General features: G+C 41.8%; 3 protein-coding genes across 5 annotated transcripts; 1 reads left to right on the top strand and 2 right to left on the bottom strand.

Annotated features, from left to right (window-relative positions):
* Positions 1-163: 163 nt before the first annotated feature.
* On the bottom strand, positions 164-4,947 carry cideb (cell death inducing DFFA like effector b). 2 transcript variants are annotated; one of them, XM_080880604.1, is made up of 7 exons: positions 4,910-4,946; positions 4,359-4,556; positions 3,648-3,796; positions 2,951-3,065; positions 2,150-2,308; positions 1,870-2,060; positions 164-766 (listed from the first exon to the last, which is right to left on the bottom strand). In XM_080880604.1, the coding sequence occupies exons 2-7, from the start codon at positions 4,440-4,442 to the stop codon at positions 625-627; spliced, it is 840 nt and encodes a 279-aa protein (XP_080736730.1). In that variant the 5' UTR covers positions 4,443-4,556; positions 4,910-4,946; the 3' UTR covers positions 164-624. The 2 variants fall into 2 exon arrangements, with proteins under 2 accessions (XP_080736730.1, XP_080736731.1); XM_080880605.1 differs by lacking the exon at positions 4,359-4,556 and having other exon boundaries at positions 169-766; positions 4,910-4,947.
* A 144-nt stretch (positions 4,948-5,091) lies between these two features.
* Positions 5,092-10,468, top strand: tinf2 (TERF1 (TRF1)-interacting nuclear factor 2). Of its 2 annotated transcripts, none has more exons than XM_080865085.1 (10): positions 5,092-5,408; positions 5,527-5,729; positions 7,120-7,209; positions 7,593-7,688; positions 7,764-7,874; positions 8,000-8,123; positions 8,211-9,045; positions 9,446-9,504; positions 9,584-9,660; positions 10,330-10,468. In XM_080865085.1, the coding sequence occupies exons 1-10, from the start codon at positions 5,381-5,383 to the stop codon at positions 10,447-10,449; spliced, it is 1,743 nt and encodes a 580-aa protein (XP_080721211.1). In that variant the 5' UTR covers positions 5,092-5,380; the 3' UTR covers positions 10,450-10,468. The 2 variants fall into 2 exon arrangements, with proteins under 2 accessions (XP_080721211.1, XP_080721210.1); XM_080865084.1 differs by having other exon boundaries at positions 7,111-7,209.
* A 63-nt stretch (positions 10,469-10,531) lies between these two features.
* dhrs4 (dehydrogenase/reductase (SDR family) member 4) lies at positions 10,532-15,861 on the bottom strand. The gene is made up of 9 exons (XM_080865286.1): positions 15,720-15,861; positions 15,435-15,550; positions 14,983-15,160; positions 12,656-12,757; positions 12,379-12,449; positions 12,235-12,286; positions 11,576-11,710; positions 11,411-11,466; positions 10,532-11,328 (listed from the first exon to the last, which is right to left on the bottom strand). The coding sequence occupies exons 1-9, from the start codon at positions 15,729-15,731 to the stop codon at positions 11,214-11,216; spliced, it is 837 nt and encodes a 278-aa protein (XP_080721412.1). The 5' UTR covers positions 15,732-15,861; the 3' UTR covers positions 10,532-11,213.
* Positions 15,862-16,067: the final 206 nt, after the last annotated feature.

Below are 16,067 nucleotides of genomic sequence, written 5' to 3'. Positions count from 1 at the left end.
ATTTTGGGCTTTTCACTAAATTTTACATGTTTTCCTACTAAGAGCTCTGCAGGTCATTCATACTAAACCAAAGTAATTAATAGCTAAATGACAGAGAAGTTATTTTTTCCCCACTGTGTACATTTCTTTCATTTTCTGCTATTTAGGTTAGGTTCAGTTTTATACTTAAAGACAGTCTAGAAAATGAGCTACCAGAAGTTTCTGTTATTTTACACTTTTATTTCTTACAATTTAAACCCAAAGAGCGCTTCTTTTTATTATAATAACATACTATGTCCAGGATTAAATGTGCAGTTAAACCTCAGTGCAGGAGTTTTACTGGTCTGGCCCTGCTGTGAAAGATATTAAGTGGGTAATATTTCACAAGTTAGCCAGCTATCTTACTAAATCTTGCTTTGTTAGAGGCAAAAAGTATTAAAAATCAGTTTTAAACCTGAAATATGATTACAAAAATACGACATCTATTCATACAATCACAGTTAATATTTACAGATGCTACCTCAGCAGATAATTTTCCAATACTGTAGGTACTGAAGGGTTAGAGTAAATTGAGAGGCTCTCAAACAGGTCCAGCAGTCACACAAAAGACCTCATTACTTTAGGTTGCATGTAAACGGGTCCATCTCAGTTCCATCTGGCTGCGTACTCCGCCCTCTGCGGCTGCCAGAGCTCTGCGCCTTCGATGATGCGGCGGATCATGGTGGCAGACGTGAGAAGCAGGTGTCCAGCAGCCTGAAGAAGGGTGGAGGCCACACGCAGCACTTCTCTGGGAACGGCACAGTGTTATCAGGATTAAAGGTCAGTGCAGATTCTTCAGCCTGAACCAGAAACATCTAATGTGATCGTTAAGCTTTTAATAGCTGGCTGTGAGTGACAGCTGCTATTTCTCTTATCCTCTTTTAAAGTTTAAAGTTAAATAATCCAAAATCTGTAGAAAACTGAGACTTATACACAAGTATTTCTTTAGTGTCCTTTTATTCAGATGTTATACTGTTATTATTTGAGGTACTAATCTGGGAGTATCAAATCAAGAAATATCAGAAAAATCAAAGCAAATTTGTGTAATAAAATTTATCGTGTGGATCAGCTGAACTCCACCTAACTATTAAAATGTATTTGAAGTACATAACACAGGCTGGAGCCAGAGCAGGCAGGAAACCAGGTAACTTACTGCACCCTTACTACTTCCATAGGAATTATTGTGCTGCTGCTGATCAAATGCATTTTGTTAACTGAGAATCAGAAGTTCTGGCAGTCTGCTGGTCTGTGTGATAACACCATGCAACATCCCAGCAAATTTACCTCAGGGTCAGGTCATGCAATGCTCGGAGAAACTGCAAAATCGCAGTAGCTACAGCTGAGACTCTACAGGTCTGAGTTATGATGTCAAATATTAAAGTTAATGACAGTGGAGTTTGAAAAAGACTGAACAGGTCTGTGAGCCTAAGCCTTGATGCCCAAGCCAAAATTGCATCTGAACAATCCACAGAACATCTGAAACAATGTCCTTTAAGATGAGAACAAAGTGGAGATGCACAGCACCACATTTAAAGAAAACCAAACTCAGCCTATCAGCAAACACACCTCACACCAACTGTGAAACACGGTGGTGGAGGTGGTGATGATTTGGGTGTCTTACAGTCAGTGAGTTGACTGTGAACTCCTCTGTATACCAAAGTTTTATAGAGTCCAATGTGACGTGTTAAAGTTATTGCTACTAAAGTTCTGTCTGTTCATTTTTATTAAGTGCAAACTAAAGTCTGTATTGATGCTAAAAGACTGAATTTTTCTTCTGCCACTGAAAGCTTGCACAGCACTACATATCCAAATGAACCTTTATTACCCTCCTAACCTTTTCACTTGGCTTACCTGAGAACTTTCTTGGGCCCAAGACACTGAAAGTCAGCGCTCACTGAGTACAGGCCTTGAAATGTGGCCTGCACATTCAATGAGCCAAACACATCTTTGGGGCTCATCCTGTAAAGGTCAAAGGTGACGCGGGCTATGTCTCTCCCAGTACGTGACTTGTTGTGGTCTTGAGCTTTGGGCACAACTGCACCCTGGGGGGCATCAGAGAGATTAGAAAACTGTCACCAAGAGACAAAAAGCACACCCTAAACCCAGACACAGCTTCTGCGGTCAAACCCACCTGTTGTGATCTCCACGTCTGTCCAGGCTCCAGGGCCATGAGCATGACGTTGTCGGGTAGGGTCATGAGGAACTCATCAGAGTCGACTTCTGTACCGTCATCCTCACAAACCAGAGACAGAGACACAGCAGACAGCGAGAGCAGCAACGCCTGGCATACCTGTCAGTATGAGGACAGTAAGCAGTCATATACAGAGAATATGAATTAGTGATATTTACTTCCCAGCTGTAAAAAAAACAAACCCTCATTCTTAATCATTTATTAGCATTAAATAATAATTCAACATGATATGGACTTGAATGGAAACATTTCCATGCCATCTTAAGGACTTAGTCTTAGCCTTTGTTAATACCATGATCATCAGTTAATAAACCAGTTTTTATGGCACCCAATTGGCAAGAAAAAATGCATTTGATCAGCCTCTAGGTGGAGCTGTTGTACACATAGCTGATATTCAGCTGGCGTTTGGAAATGCAGTTTGGCCCTCTTATATTCTGCAGGCAAAGGCAGTGAATATTTGACTAATGACTTCATGTGATCCTATACAAAAATTATAGATTATGATATCATGTTTTTAGATGATGTCATGGCCTTAAGGTAATGAACTATCTTCTAAAAGATTATTTAATCCTCTTTTATTGCCACATTGAAATCATTTGCCCTATTAATTAATTTTATAATTTTAAAAGCTTATTTCTCTTTTTTCAAATTTAATAGATTTCTTAATCTTCTATTTTATTTTGACATTTTTGGCTGAAAATATTTTCACCCTATTGAGAACCTTTCCTCAGTCACTCTCACCCTCTCCTTCAGCTCCTCCAGCGTCCCGGCCGTGACGCCTTTCCTGGTGTTCCTGTTGTGACAGCACACTCTGAAAGGTCTCTGTGTCGGGGACCACACTCGCTTGGTTACAGACCTGAGGACAGACGAGACAAAAAAAGGTTTGAAAATAATAGAACGGTCTCTTTAACAAATGTTTGACTTTTATCTGAGAGGATGCTGGTTTTGTGTCCCAGTAGGTTATATTAACAAGCTGATATTACCCGAACATGACCCCAAAATCTATCAACTAAATTGCATTGAGCCGTTTTTAGTTTTGTTATTTACACAAAGTACTTAACGTGAGTCAAACTGTTATGTGAGTTTGATCCTTGTGCGATAGAGACCATTTTCACATACATTCCTTTTTTTATTGTTATTTCTATTTTATGCACCATCTGTATTTTTATTTACATTAAATCATCCTCTCAATTTCACTCTTCCATTGTCACACTGATTTTACCTGCTTTTATTTTATTTTACGGTTTTTCTTAAACATTTTAATCTGAAATGAGAAAAAAGTTTTTTTCATACCTCAGTCTTACATAAGTCACAGTACTGTACATTTTTGGGAACACCTGTCGAATCATTAAGTTACTTATGCCTGTTTTACGATCGTATCAAGCTGCAGACAGCAGCAGTGTACTAACTGGTACGTTAAAACTCATTTGTCACTTACTTGATGAATGAAGATGTTGTATCCATGCTGGTTAGTTTCTTCCCTTCTCGTCTCTCAGCCTGATGTTTTTGGGGCTGTTTTGGTGTCACACACTGTATTAGTGTTCGTGCTGCTTGTGTTTGACCCAGTTGCTGGACTTTACCCCGGGACTTGGTGATAATTCAGATACAGAACAGAACAGGGTAAAGTTCATATTGATTGTGTTTGACTCAGACGTGCCTTCTTTTATCTGAAAAGCAGAATAATGATATCTACAGCTGATAATTCAGAGGTTGTTTCCTGTGTTTTTATAACTGAACATAAACAGTTTTTTAAGAAGTCTCTTTTTTTTTCTTTAAAGAATTATTAGATGGTGTTAGCTTTGTTGGGTCTGTAAGCCTGTATACTGGAGACTGTTTTATGTTGTAGGAGATAACTATAGTGCGTTGTAATCTTTTTGTAATTTTTGGCTGACATAAGGTGTTCAATAAATCATTTAAACAGAACCTGTCTGACAAAGTGAAGTAGGCTAAAAGATCTCAAAAAGTAACACATTATGCCACGATCTAAAGAGACTCAAGGACAGCTGGGAAGCAAACTGACATCTGTCTGTATGGAAAGGTTTGAAAAGTTATTTCTAAGGCTTTGGGATTCCAGTGAACCATACTGAGAGCGATTTTCCACAAAAGGAGAAAACTTGGACCAGTATGAACCTTCCAAGTTCATACTAACAGTCAAACATGGTGGTGGTAGTAGTGTGATGGTCTGGGGTTGCTTTGCTGCTTCAGGATGGCTTGCTGTAATTGTTATAACCATGAGTTCTGCTCTTTACCAGAAAATCCTGATGAGACTCACTGAAGGACAAGTTTCACCTGGGCTATGGAAAAGATCAATGATCCAAAACACATCAGCAATTCGACCTCTGAATGGCTTAAAAAAAGAAGAAGAAAGACAAAGTGTGTCAAAATTCCTCCAATGTCACGTGAAACACTTATTGCAAGTTATTGCAAACACTTGACCGCAGTTTTGCTGCCAAGTTGGGCACAACCAGTTATTAGGTTTAGGTGGCAGTTATTTTTTTCAGAGGATCAGGTAGATTTGTACAGATTTTTTTTCGCCTTAATAAATAAAACTATCATCTAAAAACTGCAATTTAGAAACAGTAAATAAACACTTTCGGGTCGTTATAAAGATATAAACTAAATTAATTATTAAATTAATCTAAATGAATCTTTTCTGGTATTCCTCGCCTCAGCTAATATATAATTTTCATTTCTATTTACCTTTTTTCCATTAAATGTTTTCTTTAAATCATGAAGTGTTGGCTGGCAGGCAACGTCAATACGTCATTTCCTGAAACCAGATTGGGTGCGCTTGTGTAAAACGTTTCAACACACGCCAGGGGTGGAGTATTGTGTTTTGATCTGAAGCACCGCCCATTCGGCAGATTCCAATGAACACTGCGAATGACTGCGAGCCTGTCAGTGAAGGCGGGAGGACGAGAAGGCAAACTTTTGATGGACGTGAACGAGCTTTATTTGCATCGCGGGAACAACAGCAGTGCCATTTATGTTTATCAACAGGTGACTCCAAACAGTACTCGAGCTAGTATGTGTTATTATTCCTAAATAAGTTCCTCAGCATTCAGTGTTAGTGCCCGTGCTATTTTGAAGCTCAGTGCGGTTAGAAGCTCTCCAAGTTGCTAAGCTAACGTCAACTTTAGAGCCGGTTTCCTTCTGGACTTTTTCAGTGGAATGGCCCCCAGAAAACCAAAGGGAAGCGGTAAGCGTAACGTTTAAACTGGACGTGTGGTGATTGATGCCACTATTTCCAACTTTTACTGTCAGGAGCTCATGCAAGTGTGATTCAGTACTGTAGTCTATTTTTGTTTCTTGCGCAGATGCCAGCCTTCCTTTCGCTGCTCTCCAGCTGCTTGCCCCGCCTGTGCGTCTGGTGTCTGCAGCCCTGTGGAAGGTGCTGAAGCGGAGGGATGTGATGCAGTATGGGGTTGTGGAGGAGTTCGTGACATCTTCCTGTGAGGCTGTGCCTGGGTTGCTCACTGTGAGACACCAGGGCAGGCTGACAGTGGGGCTGAGAGCAAGAGTGAGTATAACAGGAGAAGCTTCACCTCTGTTGCTTGTGAAGCTCGCACACAAGAATTTCACTCACCTGTACCTGCACATGTGATGTGACAATAAAAGTGATTTGATTTGGAAATCGGATTTAAATGTGTGCTTGAACCACTGTACTGTGTCCAAGAATGGCACAGTCCCAGTCTCCACCTCTGCAGCTTTAGCCTGGAGTTTGCATGTTTATTAGGGCTTTGACATAGTATTAAAAAGGAAGCACACCATCCTAACCTCATTGCTGGAAGACAGCACAGCATCGATTAGGAAAAGTAACACTATGAACAAACTTGGAGTCATTTCTGACCAGGATATGTCCTGCAGATTGCAAATTGAAATATTATGCAGGACTGCTTTCTTTTATCTGCTCATCATCTTTAAAATTGGAAGCACTCTGTCTCAGTGAACCTTTTTCATGCATTTATTTCATTTATTGCTTCTAGCCTTTAAAATTATAATTCATGATTATCAAGTTGCTCTAAACACTCCTTGAAAACCCTTCAGTTGATCCAAAATGCTGCAGTGAGAGTACTGACAGGGACTAGAAAGACAGAGCATATTTCTCCTATATTGGCTTCGCTTCGTTGGATCCCTGTTAAATCCAGAATTTAAAATCCTTCTTCTTGCATACAGCTTGTCATTAATAGACCTTATATTATCCCTACAGTACACTTCCCTGTGAGAGTGCGTGTTTACTTGTGGTTCCTACAGTATTTAAAAGTAGAATGGGAGGGAGAGCCTTCAGCTTTCAGGCCCCTCTTCTGAGGAACCAGTTCCCAGTTTGGATTTGGGAGATAGACACTGTCACTACTTTTAAGATTATGTTACTCATTTTGATCCAGAATACTGTAGGGTCTTTATATTACAGTATAAAGTGCCTTGAGGTGGACTGAATTTTATACCAGTGGGGAAAAAAGCCATAAAGACAAACTAAATCTTTGAACCTTTCAGTTACGAACCTTTCAGCAGACAGACGTTAGTGCCTATGTTATGCCCCTCAGCACTTGTTGACGCCGCTCTGTGCCTTAAAGTGGTCTGACACTTCATGGTTGAGTTGCTGTGGTCCATAAACACGTTCACTTTGCAATAACACCACTAAGAGTTGATGTTTGAATATCTAGGAGGGAAGAAACTTCACAAACTGACTTGTAACAACAGTAGCAGTTGCCACGCACTCATTCTCACACCATGCAGACCTTTTTATAGAAGAGAGGAAAAACACACCAGTGATGCAAAATTACAAAAATATGATGGCGGTCCTATCGGAGGCTATGAGAGTGGAGGCGGGGACTGTACCTGGTGTTTCTCTGTAGTCAGATGATCTTTACCTCGTTCTTTTTTTGTTTGTTTGTTTGTTGTTTAACAAGTTGATCTTGGAGCTGTGCAGTTCACAGCCTGATGCTGAGGTGATTGAGGAACACCTGGAAAGAGTCCGTGTACCTGCTGGAACTTCTTCAGTAAGTGACCTCACAGATCACACTGCCGTTTTTGACAACTTTTATTCTGTGGCGAAAATTTGATACTGATTTTCCTCAGTGTTTTCGTATTCCTTCTGCTCTGTGATTGATTCATTTCAGGCACTGACCACAAAACATGGAGCTGATTTCGGAATTAAACATTGCTCAGTTGAACCTTTGATATTTAGGGAAGAGCTCATAGTGTGTTGCAGCACAGTACTTGTAGCTGAATACTTGCATTGTGATGCAAAGATTATGTATTCAAAAAGACGATGTGCCAAATGGGGATTTTTATGTTACCAATCTACATGTCTTATTTGCTTACTTGCAGATTTCCTGATTGTGGAGAAAATAAATGTAATTTCTTCTCTTTTTCTTCCCAGAGTAAGGATGTAAAACTAATGAGAACAGTGAAAGATTTCCATTCTTTGATTCACACGTTCCTCACAGACCCAGCGATTAGAGAAAAGTTCTACAAAGTGAGTACCTCGCCTCTGCAGCACACACTTCAGCACCTCCACCTGTTGATGAACTTTCACGCCCTCTCCTGACAGGAAGTGTTTCCTGTGGATTACGGAGCAACGTTTGACCAGGAGCTGGAGAAGCTGCTGTGGGAGTTTTTGGTTCGACTGGACCAGCTGCTTCCTGTTCCCAACCTAGTACAGGTAATGAGAAAACGGCTGTTTCCATAGCGTTAGCCATGATTTATTGCTCTTATCGTCACTGCTTTAACAGTTTCTGTGTGCAAGAATTGATCTAATATTTGGGTTTTATTTAATTTTTTTGTCAGACTGCAGCGTGGCTCAGTGACGCCCCCCCTGTCCTGGAGGAGTGTGCACGGGCAGCCACGCAGCCCCAGCTCCTGAAGATTTTACTTCAGCATGAAACCTGCCTTGGCCACCTGGAGTCAGCAGGTTGAAAAAGATAAGATCTGTGTTGTGACGACTGTGACGGGAAGACTTTGAGTGTCAGCTCATGATAATGCTCTTTGCTCTTTACAGCGTCACTACCTCCGAATATGGGAGACTCCATCCTGGCTTCACTCTCTCTGCCACCATCCGGAAGAGTCCCATCAGATCAGCCGACAGCAGCCAGGAAGTTGTCAGTGGATGAATCTGAGGGCGCCGAGCCAAAAAGCAAACCTTCATTTATCGCACCTGTTATTGGACTAATATCGAATGAAGACGTCCCGGTCTTGAACTCTGGCATTAAAAGAACACAGAGAAGTGATGGTCCAGCTGACAATGCTGGACATGAGCAGCTGAACTCCAAATTCACCTCAGTGAAACAGAGGCCAAAAGCCAACGATAAAGGAGCGAAGGAAGGGCGAGAGCAGCTGGAGGAGGAGGAGGGATGCACCCCAAGTCAAAGGAGTGGGGTGAAGCGCAAGAACTCTGACAGAGGAGAAAGCGATTTGGAGGAGGAAGAAGTTCTAAGTGTAACAACACCCGTGGAAAAGAGACTGAGCGGGCAGACGCAGAGTAAAGGTGGCCAGAGGAGGAAGGAAGGCCGAGCAGAAACTATAAGAAAAGAGGGATGCAGCAGGAAAGTCCTGGCAGCCCGGATGAGAAAGCTAGGTGTTAAAACACTATATCACCCTGAAGATCAACACCTCTACTCTGTTTTTGTCGATTGTCTGATCATGGAGCCCAGGGTTGTCATCGAAGAAATGTCAGCTGCTTCTCTCAGGGCTAGTACATCTGGGCCAGAGGAAACATCCTCTTACCAGGCACAAAACAAGCAGAGGAGGAAGTTACCGGCCACAACGTCAACGCAGAGACAGACAAGCAGCCATCTGTCGTCTGACACAGAGTCTCCCGGCTCGCAAGACAAAGAGTAAGGGACTAAAGTGCATAATGGCAATAAACCAAGCACTGTGGTCTGTGTGAATAAGTAATATATGGGTAATGCTATGGCTGCATATTTGTTTAAGAACATGTTTGAAGTAAAAATAGATATTGTGGTTCAGTCAACTCGTTTAAACATGGCATAAACTGTCTGAATACAATAAAAACATCTGATTTAGCTCCACAGATTTCTGGTTTCTTTTGTCTGATATTAATGACTTAACTATGTGCAGCTAGATCACACACACTGATCAACATTTGTACTTCAGTGTTTTCTGGTTGCCTTTAGACTTCAGTTAGAAGTGCACGAAGCTAAGCAGGTCAGCTCGATGCTGCCCCCCCCCGTGATTAGTCACCAGTTAACAGCTACTGTTGTTTCCCCTCAACAGAAACCATCCTGCACTACACAGCATGAGAAGCTCTCCCTCTCAGCAGCAGAGTGACACAGGTGAATGTGGGGTGTAATTATGTAAGAAATGTATCACCTGCAAAGGTTTGAGCTTATGTGTGTTTACTGTTCTGTTCAGAGGTGCTGGCCGGTGCAGAAGATGACGACTACGTGGCTGATTCAGAGGATGAGGCGACGAAGAACTTCAAAGTCAGGGTGCGTATGCAGAACATATCCAGTCTTGGCTTTGATTATACCTGAATGATGTGCAGTTTCAGACAAAATAGTATAAATGGGAGTGTAAAGCATAAGACTCGGGGGGGCCAAAATCGGCCTGGCAAGGACTTCAATCTGGCACATCGGGTGGCTTTGTAAAATGTGGAGGGCATGAATTGCAGGCTCAAATACATGTTCATGAATTCTTACAGCTCTTCCTGCTGATAGAGAGCGCCGTCATGGCCATTCAGACTTCACCAAAGTAATTAATAGATAAAAAAATTAAATGACAACACATTGCTGTTTTCTTTGTTTTTCTTTATAATTCATTCACAGAAATTAAAAAAAAATATAAAACAAAAACATTTCTTTATAATTACAAGACCTTTTCTGTATATTTATACATTAATTTACAGTTGAAGCCCAAAGATCAAGGCTGACATTTCTCTCATAGCTGAACAACTGAGATGTGCTGAGACTTGTTTTTCTAATTTTAGATCTCAGGGGTTAAATGTGCAATTAAACGTGTTTACACTGATAGAAAGACTCTGGTCCGGCTCACTCAGGACTAAAACAGTGTAAAATAAGTTTGACGTCCCTGCTGTAACTGATGCCTGTAACACAGTAAACTCTTATTCTTAGTGCTTTGAATTCCTTTGTCTCCCCCAGCTGTTTATGAAACGCTACTACAAGACCAAACACGGCACCTACGTGCCCACCCTGAGGGAGTTTTGGAAACCTGCGATGACCCGGCACCGCTTATTGTCTGCTGGACACAAACGGAGGTGATGAAATGATTTTTGTCCTCCACCGGCGACATGGTCGGAAAGAATAACAGGTTTTTAAATGCTATTGAGACTGATGGACACTTTTATCTTCCATTTGCTTGAAATAAACCTGACTCAGGGCGATTAAAACTTGAACAGGTGCTTTGACATCGTGGATAAACGTAGCCACGGTTACAGGCAGTGTCATACAGCTTTTTTAAGTCATTTAAATTGCATTTTTTAAAAACATATCTGGATTGTCTGTTACAAATGTGAAATATTTTTAACTTGCAATATGTAATAATATCTCTGTTAATAAAGTTTGTGATTTTTGTATGAAATATATGAAATGAAATGCAAAATAAAAACTGGTTGATGATGAGACTGGTGCACGCTCCATTTGGTTCATCGATGAAGGCGAAGCTCTCAAACGGCTCCTGATGTTCAGCTCATGTAATGACTGTTAATAAAACCATCCCTGGCCTGTAAATCATGAATATGTTTATGCACTGAAAAAGCTTTTATCTCATAGCTGGTGCAGTTTAAAATGACACATTTCCTCATTTTAAATTATTTTCTTTTACAAAAACATCAGATTTTTCATTAGAAACCTTTACACAACAAAAATCAACCTGGAAACTCAAGACGCTCACAGTAACCCAGAGCTCTCTGCTTCATTATATTGGTTTATATTAGTGTGTTGCAGCTCCTGCGCTAAGCTTAGTTGTGGCTGTTCTCTGCCAGCACTTCAGAAAAATAGAAGAAATCCAATTAAAAACGATGCGTTCAAAGTCGACAGTTCATCCCTCCGGTCACTGTGATGGTCTCTCCGGTGATGTAGGACGCTTCCTTGGAGCACAAGAACGCGATCACACTTCCGATTTCCTCCGGTTCTCCAACTCTGACAGGAGAAGCAAATTCAACGTGTCAAATCCTGGACTCTGAATATTACCAACAAGCTTTCCTGTGACCTTGAACTTCACCTTTTAATGCATAGCTGCTTTTTGAACTCATCCACGATGCCTTCATTCTGCCACAGCTGGAACAAAAGAGTTTATTATAAAAAGTACAACACTAATAAGAGAAAGCACGACTGAAATGCAACAAAAACCACATTTTTAGCAAAGGACTCCAGCGCGTGTCCTCACCGCAGAGCTGAAGCGGGTCTTGATTATTCCAGGGGCCACGCAGTTCACTCTTATGTTACTCTGAGCCAGCTCCGGGGCCAGAGCCCGGGTTAGACCCAGCAAGGCCGTCTTACTCACGCTGTAAGGACCCAAAGCCTGGAGAGGTGCACATGCACACCACGTGAACAGGTTTGCAGAAACAAAACAGAGCATGTCACTTCTTTACATTCAGGTTTATGTCTCACTCGTTTTAAGTGCATATATCCATTATTAGCTGCTTCCTTATTAACACGGCGCCACAGCGGGTGCCTCTGCATGTTTGACTTGGCACATTTGCCTTTCCAGACACAACCGCCAAGGGATTTTTATGTTCTTCTGAAATCTCCTGGTACACTAAGACTACCTTACCAAACACGGTTTCTAAGACTTTTCTCCCACTTCAAAAGCCATAAAAGCTCAGGCTCCACACCTCTAATGCTGTGTCAAACACTGGCAGATACTGGAGTCTGTGAGTAACATAGATGCTTAACATTACAGCTTTTCTCCAGAGAATTGCTTTCTCACTTCCATCTCTATGTCTCGATGTGATGTAAGGAGGCGACCAACCAATCCTGACCGCACTGATGAGATTCAGTCACAGCACCACACGAATTCCTGCCAAGGAGAAATTCCTCACTGACCTGCATTGGTTGGTATCCAGCCACAGATGACACAAATATGACATTTCCACCTCTGAAAGAAAAACACAGACCTGTGAGAGGTGTTAGAAATATTACAGCAGGCAGGTTTTTATGGACGCCCCTTTTGGTGCCATTGTCACTCACCCTCTCTTCTCCATATGAGGCGCCACCAGCTTGGTCATGAGGAAGGCTGATTTTACGTTCACATCTAGGATCTGAAAAATGTCGACACAGTGACAGTGAATACTTTAAATAACAGAGTGATCTCAGAGTGACGTAAACAGCTCTTCAGAACCACATTTTGGATTTATGTTGTTTTTTTATGACAACATATCAGTGCTACTGTATCCTTCATTTAAAAAAATGCAAATTTATGTCGTACATCATAAATGATTGGTGTGGGCTCAATTTTTGTACGTACCTTATCCCAGACCTCCTCTGTGGAGTCCATGATGTTTCCAAAGAAAGGATTGACTGCTGCATTGGACACCAGGATGTCAATGGCCCCACACCGATCCAGAGTCTGTACCAAACACAGAGCCAAGCACTCGTTCACGCTATTACACAGTGACGCCAACAAGTGGAGGACATTTTAACAGACACGTGCACTTCACCTCTTAATGCAGTTTGAGTCACAAAAGCAGCTGCTGATGTGAACCACGCTTTGCCCAAAAGATGAACTGTTTGCTTTCATGAAACTCTTACAAAGTCGTGTAAAAGACACTGTTCAGATACACTGTCTAAAACTCAAAGCGTTTTACTTGTGTGGCCGCTGTCGTCCTTAAAAACAAGCGTTGAATACAATAAGGTCAAAGGTACGCCACTAAATACTAAACAAAGTCCAAAAGGAGCTCAGAGGAAAAGCTAAAGGAATGGCTGGAGCTGGTTCACATCTGTCTTAATGAGTCTACCATGCAGGCATGTTTTACGTGGCAGGACTCCACAGAAGAAACCACAAAAAAATGTAAAAAAAAACCTCCACTAAAGTTTTCCACAGAGCACCTTAGCAGTCCACAGTGCTTCTGGGAAACGTCTGCAGTCTGATGAATTGTCTGAATTGCTCATGACCAGTTGAGTGATGCAGCATGACAGCGACCCCAACCTTAAAAATACAGCAGACCAAGAAAATCTGCTTCACCTTAAACCCATCGGTTATTGTGGAATGACATCACAGACCAGACATCCTAATATGGCTGAGCTGGAGTGCCTCTTTAAGACAGAGGGGTCCATTATCCCCCCTGAGCACGTGCAGCTACAGAAAGTGCTCTAGGTAACCACCAAACCACCAAAAGAGGCTCAGCTAATGGTTCCCACTTACTTTTTTCCACCACCACTGAGGATGATGAAAGGGGACTTTTTGCTCACAGTAACATGGAGAGTTTCAAATAATGACACCAGCATATGTACAAGTAATCACTGTGAGCCAGAAGCTCAGGCTCAGACCGCCCGAAACGCTCAGCTTCAGGCAGCTTGTTCTGCTTTTAGCTCTCTGTGATGCCACTTAGCACAGATATCCTTAACATGCACATCTCAGGCACAAAGCTCTGACTGTGAACACTGAGGTAAATAGAGATAAGCTCCAGACTGTCCAAATAGTCTGTTTTTGAGAAGCAGCCAATCAGATGAAAGCACAGCAGTGCATGATAAGTGGACTTAAATAGCATAGACTTATACAGACTCATTCACCCAGTCACACACACACATTCATACGAGCTTTTATCTGTTCACACACACTCAGCGGGTGCAGTCAAACACCGATCCACCAACTCTCTGATTGGTAGATAACCCGCTCTACCACCTGAGCCACAGTGGCTCTTAAACTGTGGGGAAAGCCCTGCAGGTGTGGTGTGGATGATCGGGGACTTTAATGAGTTTGCGTCAGAGCTAAATATGTTAAAACACCAAAGTTACAGAGTAACTAATAACAGATGTAGACAGGCAGCTAAAGGCAAAATTACAGTTTTTGGACAGTTTGGTAAGACCATAAGAGTGGGTTCAGTTCTTCGTGGGAAAGAGCTGTGACAGCAACTTAAATCTTGAAAACGCTTTACATACAGTCCACATTAGAAACGGGAGGTATTTGAAACAGTCATAGTGGTTCTCTGAGTCGTCCAGTCGCGCACAGCTGTAGTTTCAGTGCTTGTGTTAGCAGCATGCTCTGACTCTGCCCTTCACACAAGTAAGAAGCATCTGGGGTGGAACTATGGCCAGATTTTAACTCATTGCCAGTTAGTTACTTATTTCCTGCATAGAAAAGGAGGGAAACTGTAACTGGAAGCGTTCCTGTTGCTGACAGGGCAGAGGAATGTGGCAGCGAGGGACTTCGGCTTCATATAAAAACATTATAAAAACACATTTTCACAAATAGCAACTTTAAGTGGAACTACATTGAAAAAACAGCGAAAATATCAGGCTGAACTTTATTCTACTAAAATCCAGCTTGGATTCCTTTTTATTGTTAATGATTGATAAAAATTGTTAGGTGCACGTTGGCTGAACTTTTCTCCACCTCTCAAGTGGCTCATGCCAGATAAAGTTTCATAGGTTTTTTCACAGAGGATCAACTGAGGGGCTAGACATATAATAATTATTTTGAACCATGAAGCTACTCTAATAGAGTCCAAGAGTAAAAATATATGTAGAAATGAGCACCCATTTAATAGTTGTGTTATAATAAAGAGCCAAAGCTTGGTCTTGTATAGTTTATGTGCTGCTCTACACCTCTGAGCACGATGGACGGCTTCTTACCATCTGAACCAGTTGTTCTCGGTCTTCCCCTTTCCCAACATTACAGGTTGTTCCAGTCACTTGGATGCTCTGGCTCTGCAGCAGTGCCACAGCTTTGTCTACATTGGCCTGCCGCCGGCTGCTCACAACCACATGGGCACCTCTTTTTCCCAGAGCCTGAGCCGCAGCCAGCCCGATTCTGAGGAGGGGGGAGAAGAGCTCTATGATGCATCGCTTTAACCCCTTTACAGCAGTAATTACTCTCATGAATGTGCTGAATCTGAGAAATAAGCATTTTAGAACATACACAAAACAATCAAACAAACATGGACTAAGCTCTTCTATTACTAATTCTCCAATAATCAGTGATTTGTCATGATTGGAGACAGGTGACTAACACAGTCCTTGCTTGGTTACTGTTTGTTTTTTCATGGACAGCACCAACAATCAGGGGTCAATCACGTCATTTTTACCCATCTGTGGAGGCAGTGACTATGGCTACTTTGCCAGAAAGACTGCTTTGAGACATATTTCTTTGGCCAGCTACAAGATTGGTCCTAAGGCACCTGAATACACTCCTCAGCATCACCTGTGGACAGAGAGCACGCACGGATATGTTTTCAGCGCAAACAGCAGTTAAGTAGGGCAGAGGCCATGCACTTTGTTGAGCTCGCATTCCCAACTTTATTGTCACTCGCAGTCCGACATTTTACAAAGCAAATGCAGTTGTGCAAATGTGACGAAGAGGATTGTCTCACCCTGCAATGCATGAAAAGCTCAACACGAAGAGGTGCAGAATAGTTTGATAAAAGACTCTCAAAGACCTTTGACTACTGACGATTCGTGTCGCTACAGTCGATATTTTCCGGGTAAACGTCCCCCTGTCAAAATAAAAGCATACAGCCTACTTCGCTCGCAATTGGCTGTGTGCATATGTATATAAAAGTGCTGAAACCATGCTCACTTTAATAATACTAGTAATTGTGCAAATTAATCTTTTTTCTATGGCAAATAAAGATAACAGCAGTTGCCAACAGCAGCTGACCGTTATTTTTCCCCATTTGAAAATCGTTTACCTGGTTTACAGAGTCAGTCGTCCTTAAACG

Source organism: Rhamphochromis sp. 'chilingali' (genome assembly GCF_963969265.1).
Source record: "Rhamphochromis sp. 'chilingali' genome assembly, chromosome: 1".
Taxonomy (NCBI): Eukaryota; Metazoa; Chordata; class Actinopteri; order Cichliformes; family Cichlidae; genus Rhamphochromis; species Rhamphochromis sp. 'chilingali'.
Note: the sequence above shows the minus strand (reverse complement) of the source record. Positions and strands in the feature narration are given on the sequence as shown.